Genomic DNA, 21929 nt, shown 5'->3' with positions numbered 1-21929 from the left:
AGCTGTGGAATGCCTACCGCAAAGCCTGCGAGGCAAACAGCCACGCCGGTGCTGCCCCCGCAACCTGCCGTTTCTACAAAGAGCTGGACACGATACTTGCGGACGACCCCACCTCCACTTCGAGGACCACCATGGACACGTCAGAGCCCAGTTCAACAAGGCGGGAGGAGGAGGAGGAGCAAAGCGGGAGCGAGGGTGCTGAGGCTGGGGGAGACACCCCGGGGTCCCTAGATGCATGCAGCCAGGAGTTGTTCTCAAGCTAGCAGGAAGGTAGCCAGTTGCGGGGGCCGGTGCTTGGGGAAGGACAAACACCAGAGGAGCTTCCCGGTAAGCGGTTTTTATTTTGGGAAGGAAGTTATTCGGTGCAGGCTCTTGGGGTGAGGAGGGTATGGGCTGCATGCATGCCTAGATGCGGAACAGGGCACTGATGTGCTCTCTCACATCGCGGTAATCGGCCTCAGTGATCTCTTCAAAGATCTCATCCAGAACTTGGGCAATGAGCTTGTGCAGGTTTCTCGGGAGAGCAACTGTGGTCCTTGTCCCAGTCAGGCTAACTGGTTCGCGCCACTGTGAAGTGAGGGGCGGGGGGACCATTGCTGCACACAGGCAAGCTGCATATGGGCAGGGGCGCAATCCGCATTGCCGTTGAAGATCCTCCCTTGCTTCCCAGGTCACCCTCAGCAGCGAGATATCTTCCAGGACGAACGCCTGTGGAAAATGTGGGGACAGTGTTCAGTGTAGGGGCCCCCTGCCGCTGTTGGCTCTCCCCAAGGCACAGAACCCCAGAGGACAGTACAGCCGTGAAACAATCAGTCACGCTTGACCCTGTGCTTACTCACCATTTCGGGGCTTCCATGGGTTATGTGCGCTCGCTTTGGGACGGGCAAATCATGCTATTGTGTAGACTGTGCTTGCCCTTAAGTAGGGGGGAATGATTACTCTGTCTGGTGTGAACAATGCTGCCTCTGCCAAGTGTTGCAGTTTGCCTTTACAGATGCAACCTTGAGATCTCAGCAGTCCGTGTTATCACCGGCTGAAAGACCCCAAAGAATCAGAAAGAGAAGAAGCAAGGAAGCAAGGAAGACATGTTGCATGAAGTAATGCAGCATTCAAGTAATGAAAATCGAAAAGGGCAGGAGTGGCGGCACAGTGAAAGGAGGATCCGCCAGCAGAATGAGGAGCGCCGGCACAAAAGCGCGGTGCTCCGGCAGCAAAGCACGGATCGGCTGATAAGCATAACGGAGCGCCAAGCGGACTCGATCCAGGGGCTCGTAGCCATGCAGGCGGAGCACTACTGCGCCCAAACCCCCCTGCAGCCCTTGTCCCAAAACTCTTTCCCTTGTGCCCCCATGTCACCTCCAACCCACTTTCCCCAGCATCCGGGTTCTTACCGCCACCAGCTGCCGCCAACACCTGTAGCTTCACCACCCAGCCCTGAAAACTACGACCCCGACCCTCTGCACCCAACCCCCATCACCATGCAGTGTAACCATCCTGAAGTGCAGCACTCATTGCACAGCACTCCAGACAGGACACACGCAAATCTGTGATTGTACCGTTTGTTAGGGGGCTTATTCCTTCACCCACGCACTTCCCTGGTCCTTCTCGCATGAACAGAGAGCAACAATACCCAAAGTCCAAAGGTGCAAACAATTCGATGTTTATTGGGGTGAACTTCCAGCAAGCATGATTCCAGTTTCCTTCCTTAGTATCCTCCTTCCCAGCTCTGACACCACAGAGCCTTACACCTGTGTCGCTGTTCCCATTCCTGCCCTTAGCAAAACAGGATTCCAGTTTCCCCACTCCCATTCCCTGTTCCCATCTCCCCCTTTAGCAAAACATGATTCCAATTTCCTTACCCCCATTCCCTGTTGCCATCTCCCCCACACACACCCACCCCTCCCACCCACACCCACTCACTTCCTCATTGACTACAGATTATATAGTAAAACTTGAGTTCTGCTTAGCTATACCTTAACCAATCATTTTCCTGAAATTTAACTAATCAATTCTAACATATTGTAACATGATTATGTAACCAATTATATCCCACCACCTTAATTAGTTTACACCCAGCAAAATTAATTATACAGCAGACAGGAACAATCACAGAACCAGACAGAGATTATACAGACAAACAATAGCAAAGTGGGAACTATAATGACAAAACAATACAGAAGTGAGGATTTCACATCCCAGTATTGATAAGTGAGTTCTTGCCAGACAGGATGCTGTTTCCTTTTACATTTTCTAGGCACTTCCCTTTCTCTGGAGGTGATAGGCATTATCAGGACAGGATTGTATTCCTAAGAGCCCAATAGCACCTTCTTTCAATGTGACTAGTTTGGAATGGGAGGATGTGACCGGTCGCTTCCTAGCTTATGGCTGCCTCTGCTGCTTAGCCAAAGGCCTTAGCCTAAACACAGGGCCTCAGACTGTCACAGTAAGAGAAGGCCCTTACACCAGCAGACAGTGATTTTGATTCTCTCTTTTATACCTCTAGAACTAGCCAAGTGATAAGAATACACCTAAATTCTTAAAGTACAGGCCTTTGCAGACAGGCCTGAATATCTATATCCTCACACTCCACCCCTTTTTTTCTTTTTTGGGGGGGATCCTCCTTGCCCAGGTATCCCTGGAAAAGCATAGGACATATGGTGATACATTTCCTGATAGGGCCAGGCATCAAGGTGGAAGGTGTCGATATTCCATTTGTCCCACTGCCCCTTGTGTAGTATATAGTGCCCTGCACCTTCTCTCATACGGGCATACCACACCTATTCCAATTAGTGTTCCAGACTTCCCATTAGAGTGGGCCTGAGAAGGTTGGGTCCGGGTTGTCTAGTACACTGCAGGGTTTGGAGGGCTTATTACATTACTTATAGGTTATCTCCCTATGCAACGTAACACAAGTACAGTTAACAATACAAAATCCAAAGCAACAGCGAGTCCTGACCACTGCAGTAAGGTCCAACATCCGAGACACCCCCAAAACACTGCCTCTCCTCCTTCGACAGGGTCACGATCTGATGTGTCCAGTTGCTGGCAGTTGCAACAAGCTGCCCCTGCAGGTTTTGCTTGCTTTTGTCCATATCATAAGTCTATTGGATGTTCACAGAGAAATGGGATATTGTCCAAACCAGCTTGACCACTTGGTATGGAATCAGGCAGTATGCCCTGGTTTGATTATTCATGGCAATAAGATTCACAAATCCATTTGTGCACCAAAGTCCAGATAGCAGTATGTAAATGTGTGTAGTTTGGTTATGGACTGGTGTAATTGTGCCCCCAGTAATATGTACATTCCCAGCAAAACACCTTATACACAGTACACCCAATTGTCCACCCCTTGCATAGGCTCCTCTATAGTCACAGGAGAGGGGCACATCCAAACATCTTCTATTGATTTACACTATTTTACACACCCCTCCATTGATTCCCAGTGAGCTCCTCCCCTTCTTATTATTTCCATAGGGCTTGTAGGGACCACCTTAGCTGCCATTCCATTTCCAGGTACCACGGTAGCTATTACACAGGTGCTGGCCTCCTAGTTGAGCATTTTGCATTCCCATACACATCTTCCCCCCCCCCCAAGGTCAGCCTTTTGAAGCCATCCCCCACCCATGTCACGAGATTTTCTGTTTATTAAAACACAGCAATGCTAGCAACAAGACAAACACCACAGACAAACACAAAACACAGATCCATGGTATTCTGAGTTATTTTTCCCGTTGGCGCCAGCTTGCTTGTAGAGTGTCTGAAAAACAAAAGAAACAATTTCCACCCCCCTGGTGGGGACAGATTATTGCTTAATAATAATACCACTTTCTTTTACAAATTTCCTTGCTAATTGCAGGAAAAACAGAAGAATTACCTCCAGGCTGTCCTTATTTTGTTCTATAGTCAGGCTAGTGAATTACCTCACTCACTGGTCATTTATGAAATTTATGAGATGGTGTACCTCAGTTTCCCCTCTTGTACAACAGACCAAGTTTGCAATAGTTTCTCTGCTGTACCAAGCTTTAAGTTTATTCTCAGGTAATAGCCGAGACACAGCTTCAGATTTTAGCACTGTACACACACACACACACACACACACACCCCTTAAGGTTAACCTGTCCCCCTTATTTTCAGGCTTGACTTGTTTTTTTCACCTCCCTTTCCTGGAGAGCCTTAATCTGAGTCTTCTAGTAGCTTGTTTGCTGACCAGATGTATTCGTTATTTGCAGCTCCTTTGTGCCCATCAGCTAGGTAATTTGCATTTACACACAGAGGCTTACTAGCTTGCTTTTGGATCCAAAGCTGTTAGCAGTTTAGAGAGTGTCTTAAAAGGGAAACATTCCACTTCCACTAGAGTTCTGATTACTTTCCACTTTCTTCTCCTGCTCCAAAACACACAGATCTGAAAAAGAAAGCACAACCTATTGTGGCTCCTTTTGGAGCCCTATTAGGATTTTAATGAAGTACCATGTTTTATTTGCATTTCTTTTACCCCTTCTCCAATATACACCGCACACGTCCTGGGAAAATGCAGATTTCTTCCATGTAGTTTAACCTCCATAACATCATATTAGCCAAATTAATTTTACACAAGGTGTAACTGCCTCCCCCATGCCCACGGAGTTTTCATGCACACCCACCAAAGCAACAATCTGATCCCCCAGAGCCACCCCCAGGCTCAGTGCTCCCATCATTCCTCCCCTTTTCCTTTTCTTTTACCTGTGCACACACACAAAATTCTCTTTTGCCTAACATCCCTTGCACTGTGATTACTCTTTTACACAACTGTACCCCGATTACCCTTCCATCTTGTACAACTAGACACAACCAGGGGCAGCCAAGTTAAGTTCCAATAGAAACCCCTTCCATCCTTTAGTGATTTTGATTACATTACCCCAAAGTCAAATAATTTTGATCAGATTCTCTCTCCGCCTGCTGCCTGCAGCAGTCCCTTATAGACCATTTCTGTGGGAAAAGGGCCCATTTTCCCTCAGAATAGCTGTAAACGCTTTTGGGGACAGAAGCATAGTGGTGGTAGTAGCCACTCGACCTGACCCCCTTGGATAATTTAATTACCAAGCTTCCATCCAATGTGACTGCACAGAGTTGCACATACAGTTACATTTATATAACTGGGTTTTATCATTAAACAAAAACTTCCTTCTTGACATCTCGCATAAGTATCCAAAGTACCCTCCATTAAAACTTCAGAAAAACAAAAGAGTGTGGAAAGGCAGGTTGCACTTTGAAACTTTTTTTTTTTTCCACTCCCCCAGGACCAAGTCCCAGATCCAGTCTCTAAAGGTGGTCTGTTAACTCTGCTTTTGACTATAAACCCTTTTGTGCCAAATCATCTTTCACTACCCCTAACTAATTTACAACCCTTCAGCAGCCCCTGCTGAAGCAGCACCAAACTTGAAAAATTCCTGCAGCTTCCCATAATGCTGCCCTTACTTCAAACCTCTCACAAACAGACTGAAGTGCTTCCTTTCCCTGGAAGGCATTCAGTCCCCATGGGCAGGGACCTTCTTCCACTACCCATATACCAAGGAGGGTGGTCTCCTCAGCCACCCCCCATACCTCTGGGTCCCCTAACACTTCCTCCATTTCCTTTTTAATCTCATCCCAGGTTGACCCCTGCACCTGGTATGGGCCCTGGTTCTTCCTTATCCATTTATCCAAAAAATCCTTTACCCTGGCTTGCCAGAACCCGCAACTACCATCACGAAAGTTCGTGATACCCCCTCCAAGCAGCTGCGCGGACTGTTGGGGAGGGGGACTTACAGGCTGCCACTCACCTATCCAATGTGATGCATCCGAGTCAGTCACGGCACCAAGATGTTAGGGGGCTTATTCCTTCACCCACTCACTTCCCTGGTCCTTCTCGCATGAACAGAGAGCAACAATACCCGAAGTCCAAAGGTGCAAACAATTCGATGTTTATTGGGGTGAACTTCCAGCAAGCATGATTCCAGTTTCCTTCCTTAGTATCCTCCTTCCCAGCTCTGACACCACAGAGCCTTACACCTGTGTCCCTGTTCCCATTCCTGCCCTTAGCAAAACAGGATTCCAGTTTCCCCACTCCCATTCCCTGTTCCCATCTCCCCCTTTAGCAAAACATGATTCCAATTTCCTTACCCCCATTCCCTGTTGCCATCTCCCCTACACACACCCACTCCTCCCACCCACACCCACTCACTTCCTCATTGACTACAGATTATATAGTAAAACTTGAGTTCTGCTTAGCTATACCTTAACCAATCATTTTCCTGAAATTTAACTAATCAATCCTAACATATTGTAACATGATTATGTAACCAATTATATCCCACCACCTTAATTAGTTTACACCCAGCAAAATTAATTATACAGCAGACAGGAACAATCACAGAACCAGACAGAGATTATACAGATAAACAATAGCAAAGTGGGAACTATAATGACAAAACAATACAGAAGTGAGGATTTCACATCCCAGTATTGGTAAGTGAGTTCTTGCCAGACAGGATGCTGTTTCCTTTTACATTTTCTAGGCACTTCCCTTTCTCTGGAGGTGATAGGCATTATCAGGACAGGATTGTATTCCTAAGAGCCCAATAGCACCTTCTTTCAATGTGACTAGTTTGGAATGGGAGGATGTGACCGGTCGCTTCCTAGCTTATGGCTGCCTCTGCTGCTTAGCCAAAGGCCTTAGCCTAAGCACAGGGCCTCAGACTGTCACAGTAAGAGAAGGCCCTTACACCAGCAGACAGTGATTTTGATTCTCTCTTTTATACCTCTAGAACTAGCCAAGTGATAAGAATACACCTAAATTCTTAAAGTACAGGCCTTTGCAGACAGGCCTGAATAACTATATCCTAACACCGTTCCCCACCGTACCCCCTTGCCCTTTCTGTTTCCCAAGCAGTTGTGTTTCTTTTCAATAAATGGAGTTTTTGGCTTTGAAAACATTCTTTATTATTGCATAAAGTAAAAGATACCTTAGCCCAGGAAAGAAACAGGCACTGCAAGTCAGCATAGCAAACACAGATTCCTACTAACATTGGAACCACTGCACTTCACTCCCGTGCAGGGCACCAGACATTACTGGTGGCTTTCAGCCTCAAATTTCTCCCTCAAAGCATCCCTAATCCTTGCAGCCCTGCGCTGGGCCCCTCTAATAGCCCTGCACTCTGGCTCTTCAAATTCAGCCTTCAAGTGATGAACCTCCGAGTTCCATGCCTGAGTGAATGATTCACCCTTCCCTTCACAAATGTTATGGAGGGTACAGCACGTGGATATAACCGCGGGCACGCTGTCATCGGCCAGGTCCAGCTTCCCATACAGAGAGCGCCAGCAGCCCTTTAAATGACCAAAAGCACACGCCACAGTCATTGACAACTTGACTGCCAAACGTGATGTGCCGGCGAGACTCATCAGCATACTCCTCAGCAGTTCGGGCTCCATTCCCGCAGACCGAAAGGGAAGACAGAGCGCGCAGTACAAAAACCGTTGAAAGATGGTGCCAAATGTGGACGGAAGCTCAGGGATTACTGGGATGCGAACCGATGCATCACGGGGCGTTGGGACAGGACCCAGAATGCCCCGCCCCCCTCCCCCAAAGCCACAGCACCAGAATGGGAAGAGGTGCTCTGTGGGATAGCTGCCCATAATGCACCGCTCCCAATGCCGCTGCAAGTGCGGCAAATGTGGCCACACCAGTGCGCTTGTTCCTGTCAGTGTGGACAGACGGCAGCGCTTTCCCTACTGCGCTCTCCGAAGGCGGGTTTAACTCAAAGCGCTCTAAATCTGCAAGTGTAGCCCAAAAGAGCCAGAACCCGAGAGAGATTCCATGCCGTCTTTGCTGGGTGGAGCGCTGACTTGGCCAGAATGGATAGTTCTCTATGCTAACGTAAGGATTTCCACATACTGTGTTCCAGTTGACTCAAAACCCTACTCTGTTCTGAAAAGGCTGCCGGGTGTCACTGCAAATCCTTGCTGAGCTGCATTGGTCCCTGAAGAGTGTAAAAGCCTCTGATCAGGAGTCTACCTCAGTGGGCCTACCCAGGCAGAGCTCATGGCGTGAAGCAGGAGTGCTGAAGCCCAGAGGCTCAGTCTTGGAGGTATTGAGGCTGTGTGGACTATCCTTGAGGATGAGTAGGACCCCGCGGGGGCTGCCACACAGAAGGGGTTTCTGCAAGGGACTGTTTAAAAGCTGGGGAATAGCACAGAGCCTGTGGATCCATGACATCACCCCACCAATGTGATTCCCAGTGTTTTTTGTTTATCTGTTTTTGTTTTGTTTGTTTCCTAAGAGCTCGTCTACACACACAAGTTTCACTGGTTTACCTTAAATTAGTTTATTGAAACCAGTGCAACTGATGTGTGTGGACTCTCCTATATCAGTTTAGAACTGGTTATAGCCATTTAGCTTAATATCATAGAATCATAGAATATCAGGGTTGGAAGGGACCTCAGTAGGCCATGTAGTCCCACCCCCTGGTCAAAGCAGGACCAGTCCCCAACTAAATCATCCAAGCCAGGGCTTTGTCAAGCCTGACCTTAAAAATATCTAAGGAAGGAGATTCCACCACCACCCTAGGTAACCCATTCCAGTGTTTCACCACCCTCCTAGTGAAAAAGTTTTGCCTAATATCTATCTTAAACCTCCCCCACTGCAACTTGAGACGATTACTCCTTGTTCTGTCATCCGCTACCACTAAGAACAGTCTAGAGCCATCCTCTTTGGAACCCCCTTTCAGGTAGTTGAAAGCAGCTATCAAATCCCCCCTCATTCTTCTCTTCCGCAGACTAAACAATTCCAGTTCCCTCAGCCTCTCTTCATAAATCATGTGTTCCTGTCCCCTAATCATTTTTGTTGCCCTCCGCTGGACGTTTTCCAATTTTTCCACATCCTTCTTGTAGTGGGGGGCCCAAAACTGGACACAGTACTCCAGATGAGGCCTCACCAATGTCGAATAGAGGGGAACGATCACATCCCTCGATCTGCTTGCACTTGTAAATTTGCCAGCGCAAGTTAAACTGCTACACATGAAGCTTAAACTGATACAGGAGCGTTCACACAGAAAGTTGCACCTATTCAACTAAATTGGTGCAAAATCACACCTTTCATTAAATCCGCACCACTTTGTGTGTTGGTCCAATAAAAGATATTACCTCACCCCCCTTGTCTATCATTGTCACTTGCATTTGAGGAAACCTATTCAAGCGGAAAATACGCTAGATTAGCAGTTCTCAAACTGTGGGTGGGGCCCCAAAGTGGGTCGCAACCCCCTTTGAATGGGTCGCCAGGGCTGGCTTAAACTTGCTGGGTTCCGGAGCTGAAGCCCGAGCCCCACTGCCCAGGGCCGAAGCCAAAGGCCGAGGACTTCAGCCCTGGGCAGCAGGGCTCAGGTTGCAGGCCCCCTGCCTGGGTCTGAAGCCCTTGCATTTCAGCTTTTGCCCCCTTGCCCAGAGCAGTGGGGTTCAGGCTTTGATCCCCCCTCCCCCACCGGGGCAGTGGGGCTTAGATGGATTCAGACTTCGGTCCCCACTCCTGGGGTTGTGAAGTAATTTTTGTTGTCAAAGAGGGCCGCGGTGCCACGAAGTTTTAGAACCCCTGCCCTACATGCTGCAAATCCAAGCCAGTCTTGGTTTGTGATTTAGCCAGCTTCTCAGTGGAAAGATTCAGTTTCACCTAGCGGGCAAATAGTGCCTATGCTGTGATTAGAATGGGTTAAAGAAATAGATTTGTATTGCTAGCATGGACAGCTGTTTCAGACAGGCAATCAAGTTGGGATTGGTCCTGCTGTTGGGATTGGTCCTGCTCTGGGCAGGGGGTTGGACTAGATGACCTCCAGAGGTCCCTTCCAACTCTGTTATTCTATGATTCTTTGATTCTATGAAAGGCACTAATGGCCATGGGTTGATTTCTTCTGTGACTCTTTTTTCTTTTTGTCAGCTTGGTGAATGTTGCCTTGCACACCAAGTACCTGGACCAATATGCCTGCCAGTGCTGGCTCATATTCTTTATTGCAGCATAGATGTTTAAAAGCTAAAGAGAAGCAGCAGTCAGGGGTTAATTTCTGGTGTCTGGCTAGTTAATCAAATCTGCATTTACTTCAAAACACCTCAATTTGGCACCTGTCCATGGTGATAATAATAATATTACTGTTACATCCTTTGACCTGAGCAGTTAGCCATTTTTGGAGGTCTTGCGGGTTATTCCCATTAGGAGGAGAAATTGATGATGGAGTCAGGTATTTCTTTGGTGCAAATGTGCTTATTTACAAAGAATGTTCATAAAGCCCTTTTTCCCTAATCACAATAGGAATCAAACAGCGAAAGACAGTTTCTTAGTTCAAAGATCCAAGCCTCTTTCCGGTCAGCACTTCACCCAAAAGCTCTCTCTCTCTCTCAGCTTTTCTCAGAGTCACACTACCAGTGCTTCTGTGGCTGTGCCTGGTGCTTTCTTGCTGCCTGCTTTGTCTCCGGTGGTGTTTCCAGTTCGTATCTGCGCACACGAACCCACACAGAGCTCCAGCAAACAATGCTCAGCAAAACTCTTCTGCCCACGTAGCTCAGTTTCTGACTGGCCCAGCATGACCCGTATTTTGGGTGGCAGCTCCTATGGTACCTCAAGCCAAGCACCCAAAAATAGCAGTCATTTTTGAAAATGTTGGCTACTGTGCTTGATCCTGCCAGTTCAACCTTAATTTGGCTCCCTTATGTGGATGGGTTGTGATACAGTCTTTAATTACACGATTCCATACTAATTTTTCCGCCAGCGCCCTGACGCATTCAGTGCACAGCATAGATGGGGCACAGTTAATGCATTCTTCTTTGAAATATGTAGGTCACTCTGTGGGGCTGATTTTCCACTACCTTGCACCTTGTGCAATTATTGACACCCGTCAGATGTGAGTGTCATATGCTTCACAGCCTAGTCTGCAGCTACAGGATACAGGAAAGACCTGCCAGGTTGTTGCTCTGTCTGTGCTCTTCCCCGCATAAATGATGTTTCCCCAAGGCTGTGCCGGTTGGGCTCTTCCCTCCAATAAAGGCTCTCATTATTTGACAGCAAACCAGCCTTTGAGAATCTGCCTCTTTGCACAGCATTGGCTGAGGCTGCTGACTATATCTGTAGGAAAGGAAGGGCGACACAGGACAATGAGTGCAGGTTGGGGGAGTCAGACAGAAGCAGCAGGGACATGACATCAGTGCTAGAAAGAGGGTTAAAGCCCCCCTGGTCCTGGCTGGGGGTGGATATCTATCGGATTTTTCACCTGGCTGCTGTGTTCTGCTTGACCTGCGTGCTGTTGAAAGTGATTCAGCTGTATCACAGGAGACAGGAATTGATCAAAGCTTTCAGCAGATTCCCAGGTCATCCGACCCACTGGCTATACGGCCATGTCCATGAGGTAGGAAAAGGGCTGAGTTTGCACTTTGGGGGGTGGGGCAGAAGGAGGTGGTATTTAAAAATGAAATAGACACAACGCAGTGAACAGAGGAAGCAGCTTCCCTGAATTTGGGGGCAGGGGGGCGGGAAGCGGGAAAAATCTCACTGATATGGTATGTCCCTGGGATCTGTGAGAGAATCCTCCTCGTGCCCCTTTGGCTAATATAAATCATTGGTAAGTCATGCATCCCTCTATACAAAGCTTGCTCTGAAGTCATTATCTAAGGAATGTTGTGTAAGGAACAAAAGACACAGGTCAGTGCAAAAAGCACAACAAAGAGGTAATGATTAACTGAGGGCAAAGGAGAAGGTAACACCTTATGACACCTTATGGGTCAGCTCTTCACCTGGCGTAAATCAGGGTAGTTTCCTTAAAACTACACCAATTTCCACCTGCTGATCCCAGGGCTCTTCTGGTTTGACTGGGAAGCGAACTGAGAGTGAAACCGCTGCAATACTCTCCATGTTGTAATTCCTTTGCAGAAGGACAGAATGCACATTAGGATCAGGCTTCCATACATGGCAGATAATGAGGTTCAGGGACATATTGTTACCAATTTGTAGGGTTTCCTTAATTCCACTGCCAAATGAGATGTACCGAGTAGTGAAGATCAGTTTGTGATGTAACAGCACCTGCTACAAATCCCACACTCAGCAGTCAGCACTGATTGTCATGGACTGGGGTGTGAGCAGCCATGCCTAGTGGTTGGAGCAGCAATGGTCAGACCTAGTGGTCATAGCAGGAATCAGAGGACAGGAACAGTGCTGAGGGTCAGACCCAGAGTCAGAGACCGGGGTAAGAATATTTTGACTGCTGCAAAGCAACAGAAGAAGATTCTTTCTTACAGGAATAGGAATTCATAGGATCCATAATTGTAAATGTAGCTATTATTGATTTTTATAATAATAAATCAATTAAAAGTTAACACAAGCACTGATAATAATATAGTAATACAATAAATATATACTTGGTTGTTAGTCCAGCAAGTCTGAAGGTAGTTTGGGGAATCCAGGATAAGGTCCTATCTCCCATTGACTTTAGCTGGAGATTAGAATGAGCAATGTATGCAAGAACATTTAATTATAGACCATTGGTTTGTGGTGGTGAGTGACTGTTGACTTGAGGGCTACTCATATGAGTAAATTTGTGCATCATCTGTTCCAATGCCATCGATCCTGCACTGAGAGCCAGGAACACTAGGGTCGCCCAGACTATCCTTCTAAAATTTAGGGTATTCCTTTATTAAATCTTTATAACTGGTAGAGAAAATCCATAACCACTCTAGTGTATGGCTGTAAATGTTTCCATTTCTCCTGGAAACATAACCAGTTTAAGGTTACTAGGCTGAATTCAGTGCTTGTAATTGTTAGATGCTGTACAAGACCTGGGACTGAAGTTTAGGCGTGAAAGGTGAAGGGCATGGTCTTGCACCCATGGAAATTAGTGGACTGCAAAGACTGGGGAACCTCATGAATTTTCAGTGGATCAGGGCTAGGAAGAGGGATTGCTAAATATTTTCCCTGTTACCTGTTGATCTGGCTCCATGTCTTATGGGTACTGTCACAAACCTGGCTTTGTATCTTGTCCAGCGCAGGGGAGGTGAAGGAGCTGCCCTGCCTTTCCCCTCCCTCTCCAAGTCTTGGTAGTTCCCTCCCTTCCCCCCTCCTATCCCTCCGACCCCCACTCTCCCATTCACAGGGAACTTCTGCCCGGCCCCTCCCCAGTAATGTCACAAAGCAGACAGGCCTTTGCTATAAAATGGGTCTGATTCAGCTCCCATTGACTTCAAAGGCAGCAGGTTTGAGGCCATTTAGGCAGATGTCTAATGGGCAGGCTCAAATCGCTTGTAACTGAGGATCAGATTGTGATCCAGTTACTCATATTGGGTAGGACCCTACTCCAGGCGTAGCTCCAGCTGTAGAGTAAGATCCTATTCAGGGTGAGTTAAGGTATCAGAATCTGGCCTTTAATTTTTCTCCAGTGAAATGCTGTTCCGGACCTGCTCCAAAAGGCGAACTATTTACAGCTTGTGTTTGAGTTCCAAAGTTCAATTGTTTCCAGGTTAATGAGAAAACAAGGGCCCCACGAAAGCGTCAGAACAAGAGTAAACTTGAAATAGGAGCAAAAGACAGTCCCTGTTCTAACGTACAGTCTAAGAATTGCACCTTGGCCTACAGCCAGCCCCCAAGTTGTGGCTTACACCTGATGCCACATTCTGTATGTAAATCACTGGGGTGACTCCGCAGAAGTGAGACATAACAAGGACTTTTCATCAGGAGCAAATTGCTATAGCCATAGATCACAAGTTACCATGAGCAAAAACAGACAACAACAAACAAAATCTTCCTCAGGCTGAGGTTCACCCCAGTCTGTAGAAAATGGGAATAAACCTGGCCCCCTCCCACCCCTTGCAGGAACTCTCCTCTCTGTGGCTACCAAGAGGCTAGTCTCATAGAGCAGGGGTGGGCAAACTACAGCCCAGGGGCTGCATCTGGCCCTTCAGACATTTTAATCTGGCCCTCGACCTCGAGCGGGGTCGTGGGCTTGCTCCGTGCAGTTCACGGAAACAGCGGCACGTCCCCCCTCCAGCTCCTATACGTAGGGGCAGCCAGGGGGCTCCACACATTGCCCCTGCCCCAAGCGCCACCCCTGCAGCTCCCATTGGCCAGCAAACGGGGCCAATGGGAGTTGCAGGGGTGGCGCCTGTGAACAGAGCAGCGTGCAGAGCCGCCTGGCCGCGCCTCTGTGTAGGAGCCAGAGGGGGGACATGTCGCTGCTTCTGAGAGCTGCTTGAGGTAAGTGCTGTCCAGAGCCTCCACCCCGACCCTCTTCTGCGCCCCAACCCCTTGTCCCAGACCTGATCCCCCTCCTGCACCCTGAACTCCTCATTTCTGGCCCCACCTGAGCCCGCAACCCCAACCGGAGCCCTCACCCCTTCCTGCACCCCAACCCCCAATTTCATGAGCATTCGTGGCCCACCATACAATTTCCATACTCAGATGTGGCCCTTGGGCCAAAAAGTTTGCCCACTCCTGTCACAGGGCCTGATTCTCATTTATACTAAGGTCGCTTTGTACCTCTCCGGCCACTTGAACTTAGACCAACTCTAGGGCCCCTTTACACTGCTAGAGCTGTGCAAAGGGGCCCCCTGTAAATGAGAACCAGGCCCATAGCCACCCTACTGAGCAGTTACAATGAGGAGGGAAGAGAGGGAGGATGCCAGATTTAACCCCTTGTTTACTATAAACCTGGTGTTGCCTCCACAAATTGCTTTCAAATACCGTTGAAGATCTGAGACTGAGCAAAGTCCTTAATACAGCCTTGGGCTCAGTTATTGTACCATGTCGTTTCACTGGTGGTTGGGAATGACCGGACAAATGGATGGCTTGGCTGTAACTCTGACTTCCCCAGTGTTCGCAGGTACAAATCAGAACCTACTTGTCTGTGAGTCTGCTTAAAAATGGAATATGAAACAGCGCCCTGTGCGAGCTGACTACTGTGGCATCGTCTTGGCATAAAGACAGCTTATAAAAGCCTGGTATCTACCTTTGCTCCATACGGTACAAAATCCCTATTTAGTCACTGTTCAAAAACATGTTTATTGACAGCAGGGAATTTTAAAGCAGATTTTTGAGTTGCTCGACCAAGCTTTGTGACACGCTTACCTGAATGGTTCCATCTTTCTTCAGCATCCAACTTCGGGGTAGAGAGTTAGGGCTCCATTCTGACCTCGGAAGCGTGGGCTCGAGCCTTCTGTTAAAGCAATTCCATTGCATGCAGATGCTCTACCAGCTTTGAATGACGTACAGCCCCCCAAGATGCGCACCCCTATCCCGACCTGGAAACCTGCAGGGTTCAAACAGGAGCAACAGTGTGGTGGGACTTTGTCTTGCAAGCTCCCACTGGTTGAGTTTTAATATGAATAATTATACCTGAATAGGTTTCAGAGTAGCAGCCGTGTTAATCTGTATCCGCAAAAAGAAAAGGAGGACTTGTGGCACCGTAGAGACTAACAAATTTATTTGAGCATAAGCTTTTGTGAGCTCCAGCTAACTATAGCGTATTGCGTTTACTGCTGACTGCACCCAACACCCCAGTGCAGTAGGCCACTATTATTCTTCTCATTTTACTTAGAATGAAAATGGAAGCATAGAGGTTTAGGCCTAGATTTTTAAAAGGTATTTAGGCACCTAGCTCCCATTGAAATCAAAGGGAGCTAGGCGCCTAAATACCTGTTTAAAATCTGGCCCTTTGTGACTTGCCCAAGGACATGCTGCAAGTCAGTGATGGGATTAGAACTGAGGAATTTGTGGCTCTTACCTGTTTATTCAGTCTAATAGACCATACTGTGCATCTCCCCTTGTAAAAACCCAAACCAGAGGTTGGTGGAAGGGATGGGTGAATGCTTCTGTGACAGATACGGCAATTTCCTTCACTATCCTGGACAAACCTCATTGCATTAAGCCAAACCTTATTGGATTAAGTGAGTATTTTAAGAGTTATTGTATTAACGATGCAAAGGTTTATGTATTGTGGGATTGTATGTAACGGCTCTAGGGGGGAGATGTGACTAATGCAAACCCTGGGAAGTGTTCTGAGCTTCAAAGGACTCTTTTAAACAGTGTGCCGGACAAGAATGAACTTTTGGCTAAGTGGGTTTCCTAGGAAATCTCTAGGGGGAGATGAATGCAAATGTACCCGATCCCCCTTCTAGTTATGCAAAAACCCAGCCTTTTGATGCTATGCCCTGAGGAGAGGTCCATTGTCTGTTTACCTGCTCCTGGAATCTCTAAATGAGAGACCCCAGATGTATAACACACAGGCAGATTTATTCATGTGGGGGTCTTCTTCTGAGCAAAAGTATGAACTTGTAACCAAAGAAAACACCCTGTGTGTGGTTTGAAGGACTGACTCCTACTAGAGCCCTTGCTGGAGTTTGGGGTGGGGGTTATGATCTCTGATAAGCTAATTAGCATGTGTGTAGGTCCTTTTATTGTTTTTAATATGTTTCCTCTGCACTGTTTTCAGCTTTATAACAAAGGTGTTTGCTTAAAAGAGCAGGGTGCTAATTTCTAACCAGGGGCAATTATGCTCTTTGCAGCCTCTGAGGAGAAAGCCAAGCAGGCTTGCTTGGGCAGTCTGACTTGCTGGGGAACTGCGCAGGCTGGAAAAACCCTGGCCAGTAGGAAGAGAGACACAGGTCTCTGCCCCAGAGAGGTGACGGCTGAGGAGTTGGGAGCATAGAGTGGGTACCCTTATGAGACCACAAAGGGAACTGCAGTTGCCCTGATCTGTGACAGCTTCTGGCCCATCTTTATCTGGACTCTTTATCGGTTGGTTAGATTCCTCTTGCTCCTTTACAAAGTCCATTATATATTGTACCACTGTGGCAAGGATTGAACCAGGGACCTCCTGGAGCTGAAAACTTAAGTCTCCATCTATGAGCTAAAAAGCCAGGCTGTCCTGCTAGGAGCTGTAACAGATTCACATCCTCTGTGGATTGGTTTCCAGGGTAGGGACACGTAACATACACTGACCAGTCCGTTACAGCATTCCATGTAAAGGTATTTTCCTTGGTGAGAATCCCTGGATGAACAGTTATTTCATATAACGTTTAAAAATGACACCCCTCTCTGCAGTACATCAGGCCAGTTCAGAGGGACCATAGACTGTTTATAACTGTCACGTCCTATGAACATTCCCCATTCTTCTGGCTGTGGCAAGATTATCATTGAGCTCTTCTGGACAGAGAGTTTTCCAACCACCCTATTTTCTTCTCTCTTTTCTCCTCTGCTGTTGCAGCTTCTTCATGAAGGTGAGGTTTTTAACAAACTAGAGCAATGGAGCCAGAAGTACCCATATGCCTTCCCGTTCTGGTTTGGGACTTTCTCAGCATTCTTAAACATCACCCACCCTGATTATGCCAAGGTCTTATTTGCCAGAGGAGGTAAGGCCTGCTGCATCTGAGTTCTGAATGATTGCAAATGCCGTGCATAATTTCCCGGGTGTTCACTATTCACAGCAAACCAGAATTCCACACCTATGCTGTCACTAGGAATCTCTACTGCTTGATGCCTCATCATGTGTGCAACTGTCTGACCATGGATCTGTGCCCAGCCAGGGACTGCTATCCACTCTGAAGGACTGCTAGGGTCTTTTACTACCTTGGAACAGTCTGTGTACTTTCAGGCTGGATAGCAGTTACTCTTTCCAACCTCATATTTCCTGCTCCTTGGTTGCAAATCAAACTTTCTAAAGTAGTACATAAAAACTGCACACTTGGGGACTGATCAAAGGCACACTGAAGTCTGGTGGGAGTCTTTGATAGTTTCCTAGAACTTAAGGCCAGAAGGGGCTGTTAGATCATTTAGTCCAGGGCTCGGCAACCTTTGGCACGCAGCCCATCAGGGTAATCCAGCAAACCGCGGCTACTGGGAGCTGCAGGGGGCCATGCCTGCGGACAGTCAATGTCTTGCAGCCCGCCAGCGGATTACCCTGATGAGCCGCATGCCAAAGGTTGCCGACCCCTGGTCTAGTCTAACCTCCTGTCTATCAAAGGCCATTAAATATCACCAGATACCCCTATAGAGACCAACGACTTTAGTTAGACTAAAGCATTTCAGTCCTTAGGAGACGAAACTGTGTGATGCAGGCAGAGAACAGGAGATACCAAGGTGTCCCCAATACCGAAATCTCCTGCAATGGCAGGTAATAGATTAGGTGGGATATGCCCAGATGATCCCAGCAAGTGAACTATGCTCCACGTTGCAGTGAAAGGTGAAATCCCATCCAAGGTCCTTGCCAAGGGAAAATTCCTTCCTGACCCCACATCTGACAATCATGCATCCCTGACCATGAGCAAGTCACACCAGCCCAGCATGTAGAACAAGAATTCTCTGTACCCTCTCAGAGCGCTGGTCCACCCCATTCAGTGTTCCATATCTAGCTGTGTCCAGCGACTTCAATGAGCTTTGGGTCATGCTCTAATTTATGATAGCTACAAAGTAATATACTGAGCACGTCCATGCAGATTGTGCTGAAAAATGATGTAGATGAGTGGTGAACTCTTACAGAAATACCTTTCCGTGTTCCCATTCAGGTCTAGACTCGCAGTATCCTTGGTTAATCCTAGTCTTGCATCTCTCCTTCATTCAGCCCCCTCACAATTATGCTGAACTGGGTGTGGCTTTGTTGTGTAATATTGATTCATTATGAACTGATGCCACCCATTTTGTTTCATTCACAACTGAAGGTTGGTGCGTACTCCACAGATAAATGTACAATGCAGTGAATCATTACTAATAAAGTATTGTCTTCTTCTCTCTCTCTCAATTGACTTTTCCAGATCCCAAGGATAACATTAGTTATAGGCATATAGTTCCATGGATTGGTACGTATATTCGTGGCCTCCTCCATATTCCCGACCAGAAATGATGCCGAGGTCAGTCAAGAACAAGCCATCAATCGATGGCATTTCGCGCTCCTTGGCGCGGTGAGGGCCGGAAGCTTTCTGAAATCATCATGTACGCATTGTGTATCAAAAAAAAGTGAAACTCGAAGAAGATTTTGGATAAAGGTGGTTACATGCCGCAGAAGAAGGTTCAGATTGCAGGGTTGAAAGGGCTAGTTTTAAATTGGTGGTTACAAAGTCATTTTCTTTTAAAAATTACTAAAAATATTGAGTTTAGAGAAACAAGAAAGAGTAGGCCAGCTTTTATGGATTGCTTCTCTTACTGCCAACTCAGTGGTGTGGCTTCCATTATTTAATCACCAGGGCTCTTTGACATACCATGGGGAACACCTTGATCACGACCAAGCCAAATAACCCCCATGATTAAGTCGGGCCATTTTATTATGAAAGAGAGAAAAAGAAAACATGAAACAAAATACCACAAATGACAGCGTGAGAAACTGGTTAGTGTCAGTGATGGGGAGGGGGGCAGTCATGCCTAGTGGTCAGAGCAGGAGTCAGGCCTAGTGGTTGGACAGAAGTCGGTAGCCAGGCATCAGAGCCAACGGTCCTAGCTGGAGTCAGCAGCCAGGGTCAGAGCTGGGTTACCTGGAGTGAAGCAAGGCAGGAGCAGGGCTAGGACCAAGGCAGGAGTAGGAGCTATTGCAGCCATGGGCTAATACTTTAAGCGTCTGCTGAACTGCTGCTGCTGCTGGATTTAAGAGCCAGTCCGCTGCCTCTTCCAAGCAATAAGCAGTGGAGCCAATCAGGCAGCCCACTAAAGGCCAGCTGTGAGCATTAGTTTGCCCAGAGACTGGCTTCGCTGCAGGCCCTGATTCTGGACTGTAACTTCCGTTAGTCTCTTTTGCAAGCCTTTCTGTGGTGAACTTTTAACAGAGATTATACCCTTGGGAGTGAACCCGCCTTTGGGGAGGAGGGGTCACTTTTCCCTCAGTAAGTAAAGACCAAAGTATATTGTTTTCAAAATTCTTGTGAATTTGGTTTTAGTAGCTTATTAGATACTTAAGTGTTTAATGTCCGGCAAAATAATTTGTTTAAGCCTATCTAGTTGTTAAAAATAACCCAAACAGTTTATAGCTGGGCAAAGTAAGCCATCTTAACTAAATCCTATGAATTCAAAGACAATATTTACATTAGTTCCTTAAAAGAAGCCATTTAACAAGCTGTCTTAAAACAGGCCAGGTACAAATATTAAGAATCCTAAATCCAATTAAATCCCACTGTTTCTCCGTTTACCAATGTTTAGCCCGTCTCTCCTCTCCAGGAATACATGATCTAACCATTTGGTGATTAACAGGAGAAATGATAAATAAATTTAAGTTACAACGCCATTTCAATGTTCCAATAAAATCATTACAAGAGTTTTAAATGTAATCCCTTGCAAGTGAGTTAACTTCCTCTCACCGATCCATGTTGAAGTCGTGGAGAGGTTGCTTTGGGTTGTTTCTTCTGGAGTCTTTTCTGTTTTTCTTATCTGTCTGTGGCAGCTTGCTTGTGGAGATGGACAGGATGAGTTAGGGCGTGCTTTCTCCATGAGTACTGGGAGTGTGTGAGCACGAGGTGTTTATTTCAGAGTCTTTTATCCCTTCTTATTTTTGTGAAATTATAGGAAAACAAACCTCTTTTATAATTGTTTTAGATTCTGGTTAATTTTTTGACTCCATGATTTTGGGATTGGCTTAGGTGACATTTTCAACTCCTGAACATGCAGTCTGCCTAATGAATATGCAACATTCCTTTATCATAGAATCATAGAATATTAGGGTTGGAAGGGACCTCAGGAGATCATCTAGTCCAACCCCCTGCTCAAAGCAGGACCAACCCCAACTAAATCATCCCAGCCAGGGCTTTGTCAAGCTGGGCCTTAAAAACCTCAAAGGATGGAGATTCCACCACCTCCCTAGGTAACCCGTTCCAGTGCTTCACCACCCTCCTAGTGAAACAGTTTTTCCTAATATCCAACCTAGACCTCCCCACTGCAACTTGAGACCATTGCTTCTTGTTCTGTCATCTGCCACCACTGAGAACAGCCGTGCTCCATCCTCTTTGGAACCCCCCCTTCAGGCAATTGAAGGATGCTATCAAATCCTTCCCTCCTACCCCCACATTCTTCTCTTCTGCAGACTAAATAAACCCAGTTCCCTCAGCCTCTCCTCGTAAGTCATGTGCCCCAGACCCCTGATCATTTTTGTTGCCCTCTGCTGGACTCTCTCCAATTTGTCCACATCCCTTCTGTAGCGGGGGGGACCAAAACTGGACGCAATACTCCAGATGTGGCCTCACTAGTGCCGAATAGAGGGGAATAATCACTTCCCTCGATCTGCTGGCAATGCTCCTACTAATGCAGCCCAATATGCCGTTAGCCTTCTTGGCAACAAGGGCACACTGCTGACTCCTATCCAGCTTCTCATCCGCTGTAATCCACAGGTCTTTTTCTGCAGAACTGCCGCTTAGTCAGTCTGCTAATTACCCTTTTTCTTGTGGCAGGGAATATCCAGATAACTTTTAAAGTTAAAACTAACTCTTTTCATTCAGTCCATTTTCTGATAAAATGTTTTTACCTTAGTTTGACAGGAAGTGAAAATCTGTTTTCAAAAAGTCCAAACATTCCTGTTCATTATATAAGAGTTTTTAGTCCTCAAAACAGTCTTTTAAAATTAAATAACTCTTAGTAAGACCTTAGCTCAAGTTGTTGATTCTACATGGAAATTTTGGGAATGATGATTTTATGTTCTTCCTGTGTTGGATGATGGTTTGCTTTGATTAATTAATTCCCCATTAATATAACTATTCTATACTTAAATGGCTTCTTATATTAGTCATTAGTCTAGCATCAAATGACTTTGCTATATTTGTACATAAAACATCTTACTATTCATACAGCAATGATATCAAGCAATTATTATAGGAAGGCTTGACAGCCCTAGTAAAAACATTTACCACCGTGAATATTCTGCAGGTATATAGAATGAAGACTTTAGTGTATTTTCAGGATAAATCAGTTTCAATGAGGATATTCC

At 46.6% G+C, this 21929-nt stretch overlaps 1 protein-coding gene and 1 long non-coding RNA gene across 5 annotated transcripts in view; one reads left to right on the top strand and one right to left on the bottom strand.

The window, feature by feature from the left end:
- Positions 1 to 510: 510 nt before the first annotated feature.
- On the bottom strand, positions 511 to 20694 carry LOC114019905. 4 transcript variants are annotated; one of them, XR_005226369.2, is made up of 3 exons: positions 20314 to 20694; positions 15104 to 15284; positions 511 to 708 (listed from the first exon to the last, which is right to left on the bottom strand). It is a non-coding gene; the product is annotated as an uncharacterized LOC114019905 (long non-coding RNA). The 4 variants fall into 4 exon arrangements; XR_005226368.2 differs by lacking the exon at positions 511 to 708 and adding an exon at positions 4373 to 4402; XR_005226367.2 differs by lacking the exon at positions 511 to 708 and adding an exon at positions 5822 to 5880 and having other exon boundaries at positions 20314 to 20693.
- The window catches only part of LOC102935597 (cytochrome P450 4B1), a 30581-nt gene continuing 19745 nt past the window's right edge, over positions 11094 to 21929 (top strand). The window contains exons 1-3 of the mRNA XM_037905996.2: positions 11094 to 11399; positions 17241 to 17385; positions 18784 to 18828. Of these exons, the coding sequence (XP_037761924.1) occupies positions 11190 to 11399; positions 17241 to 17385; positions 18784 to 18828 (400 nt within the window). The 5' untranslated portion in view covers positions 11094 to 11189. The remainder of the gene's footprint in view (positions 11400 to 17240; positions 17386 to 18783; positions 18829 to 21929) is intronic.

This window comes from Chelonia mydas, chromosome 8 (assembly GCF_015237465.2).
Source record: "Chelonia mydas isolate rCheMyd1 chromosome 8, rCheMyd1.pri.v2, whole genome shotgun sequence".
Lineage (NCBI taxonomy): Eukaryota > Metazoa > Chordata > Testudines > Cheloniidae > Chelonia > Chelonia mydas.
This window is presented reverse-complemented; position numbering and strand designations above follow the sequence as displayed.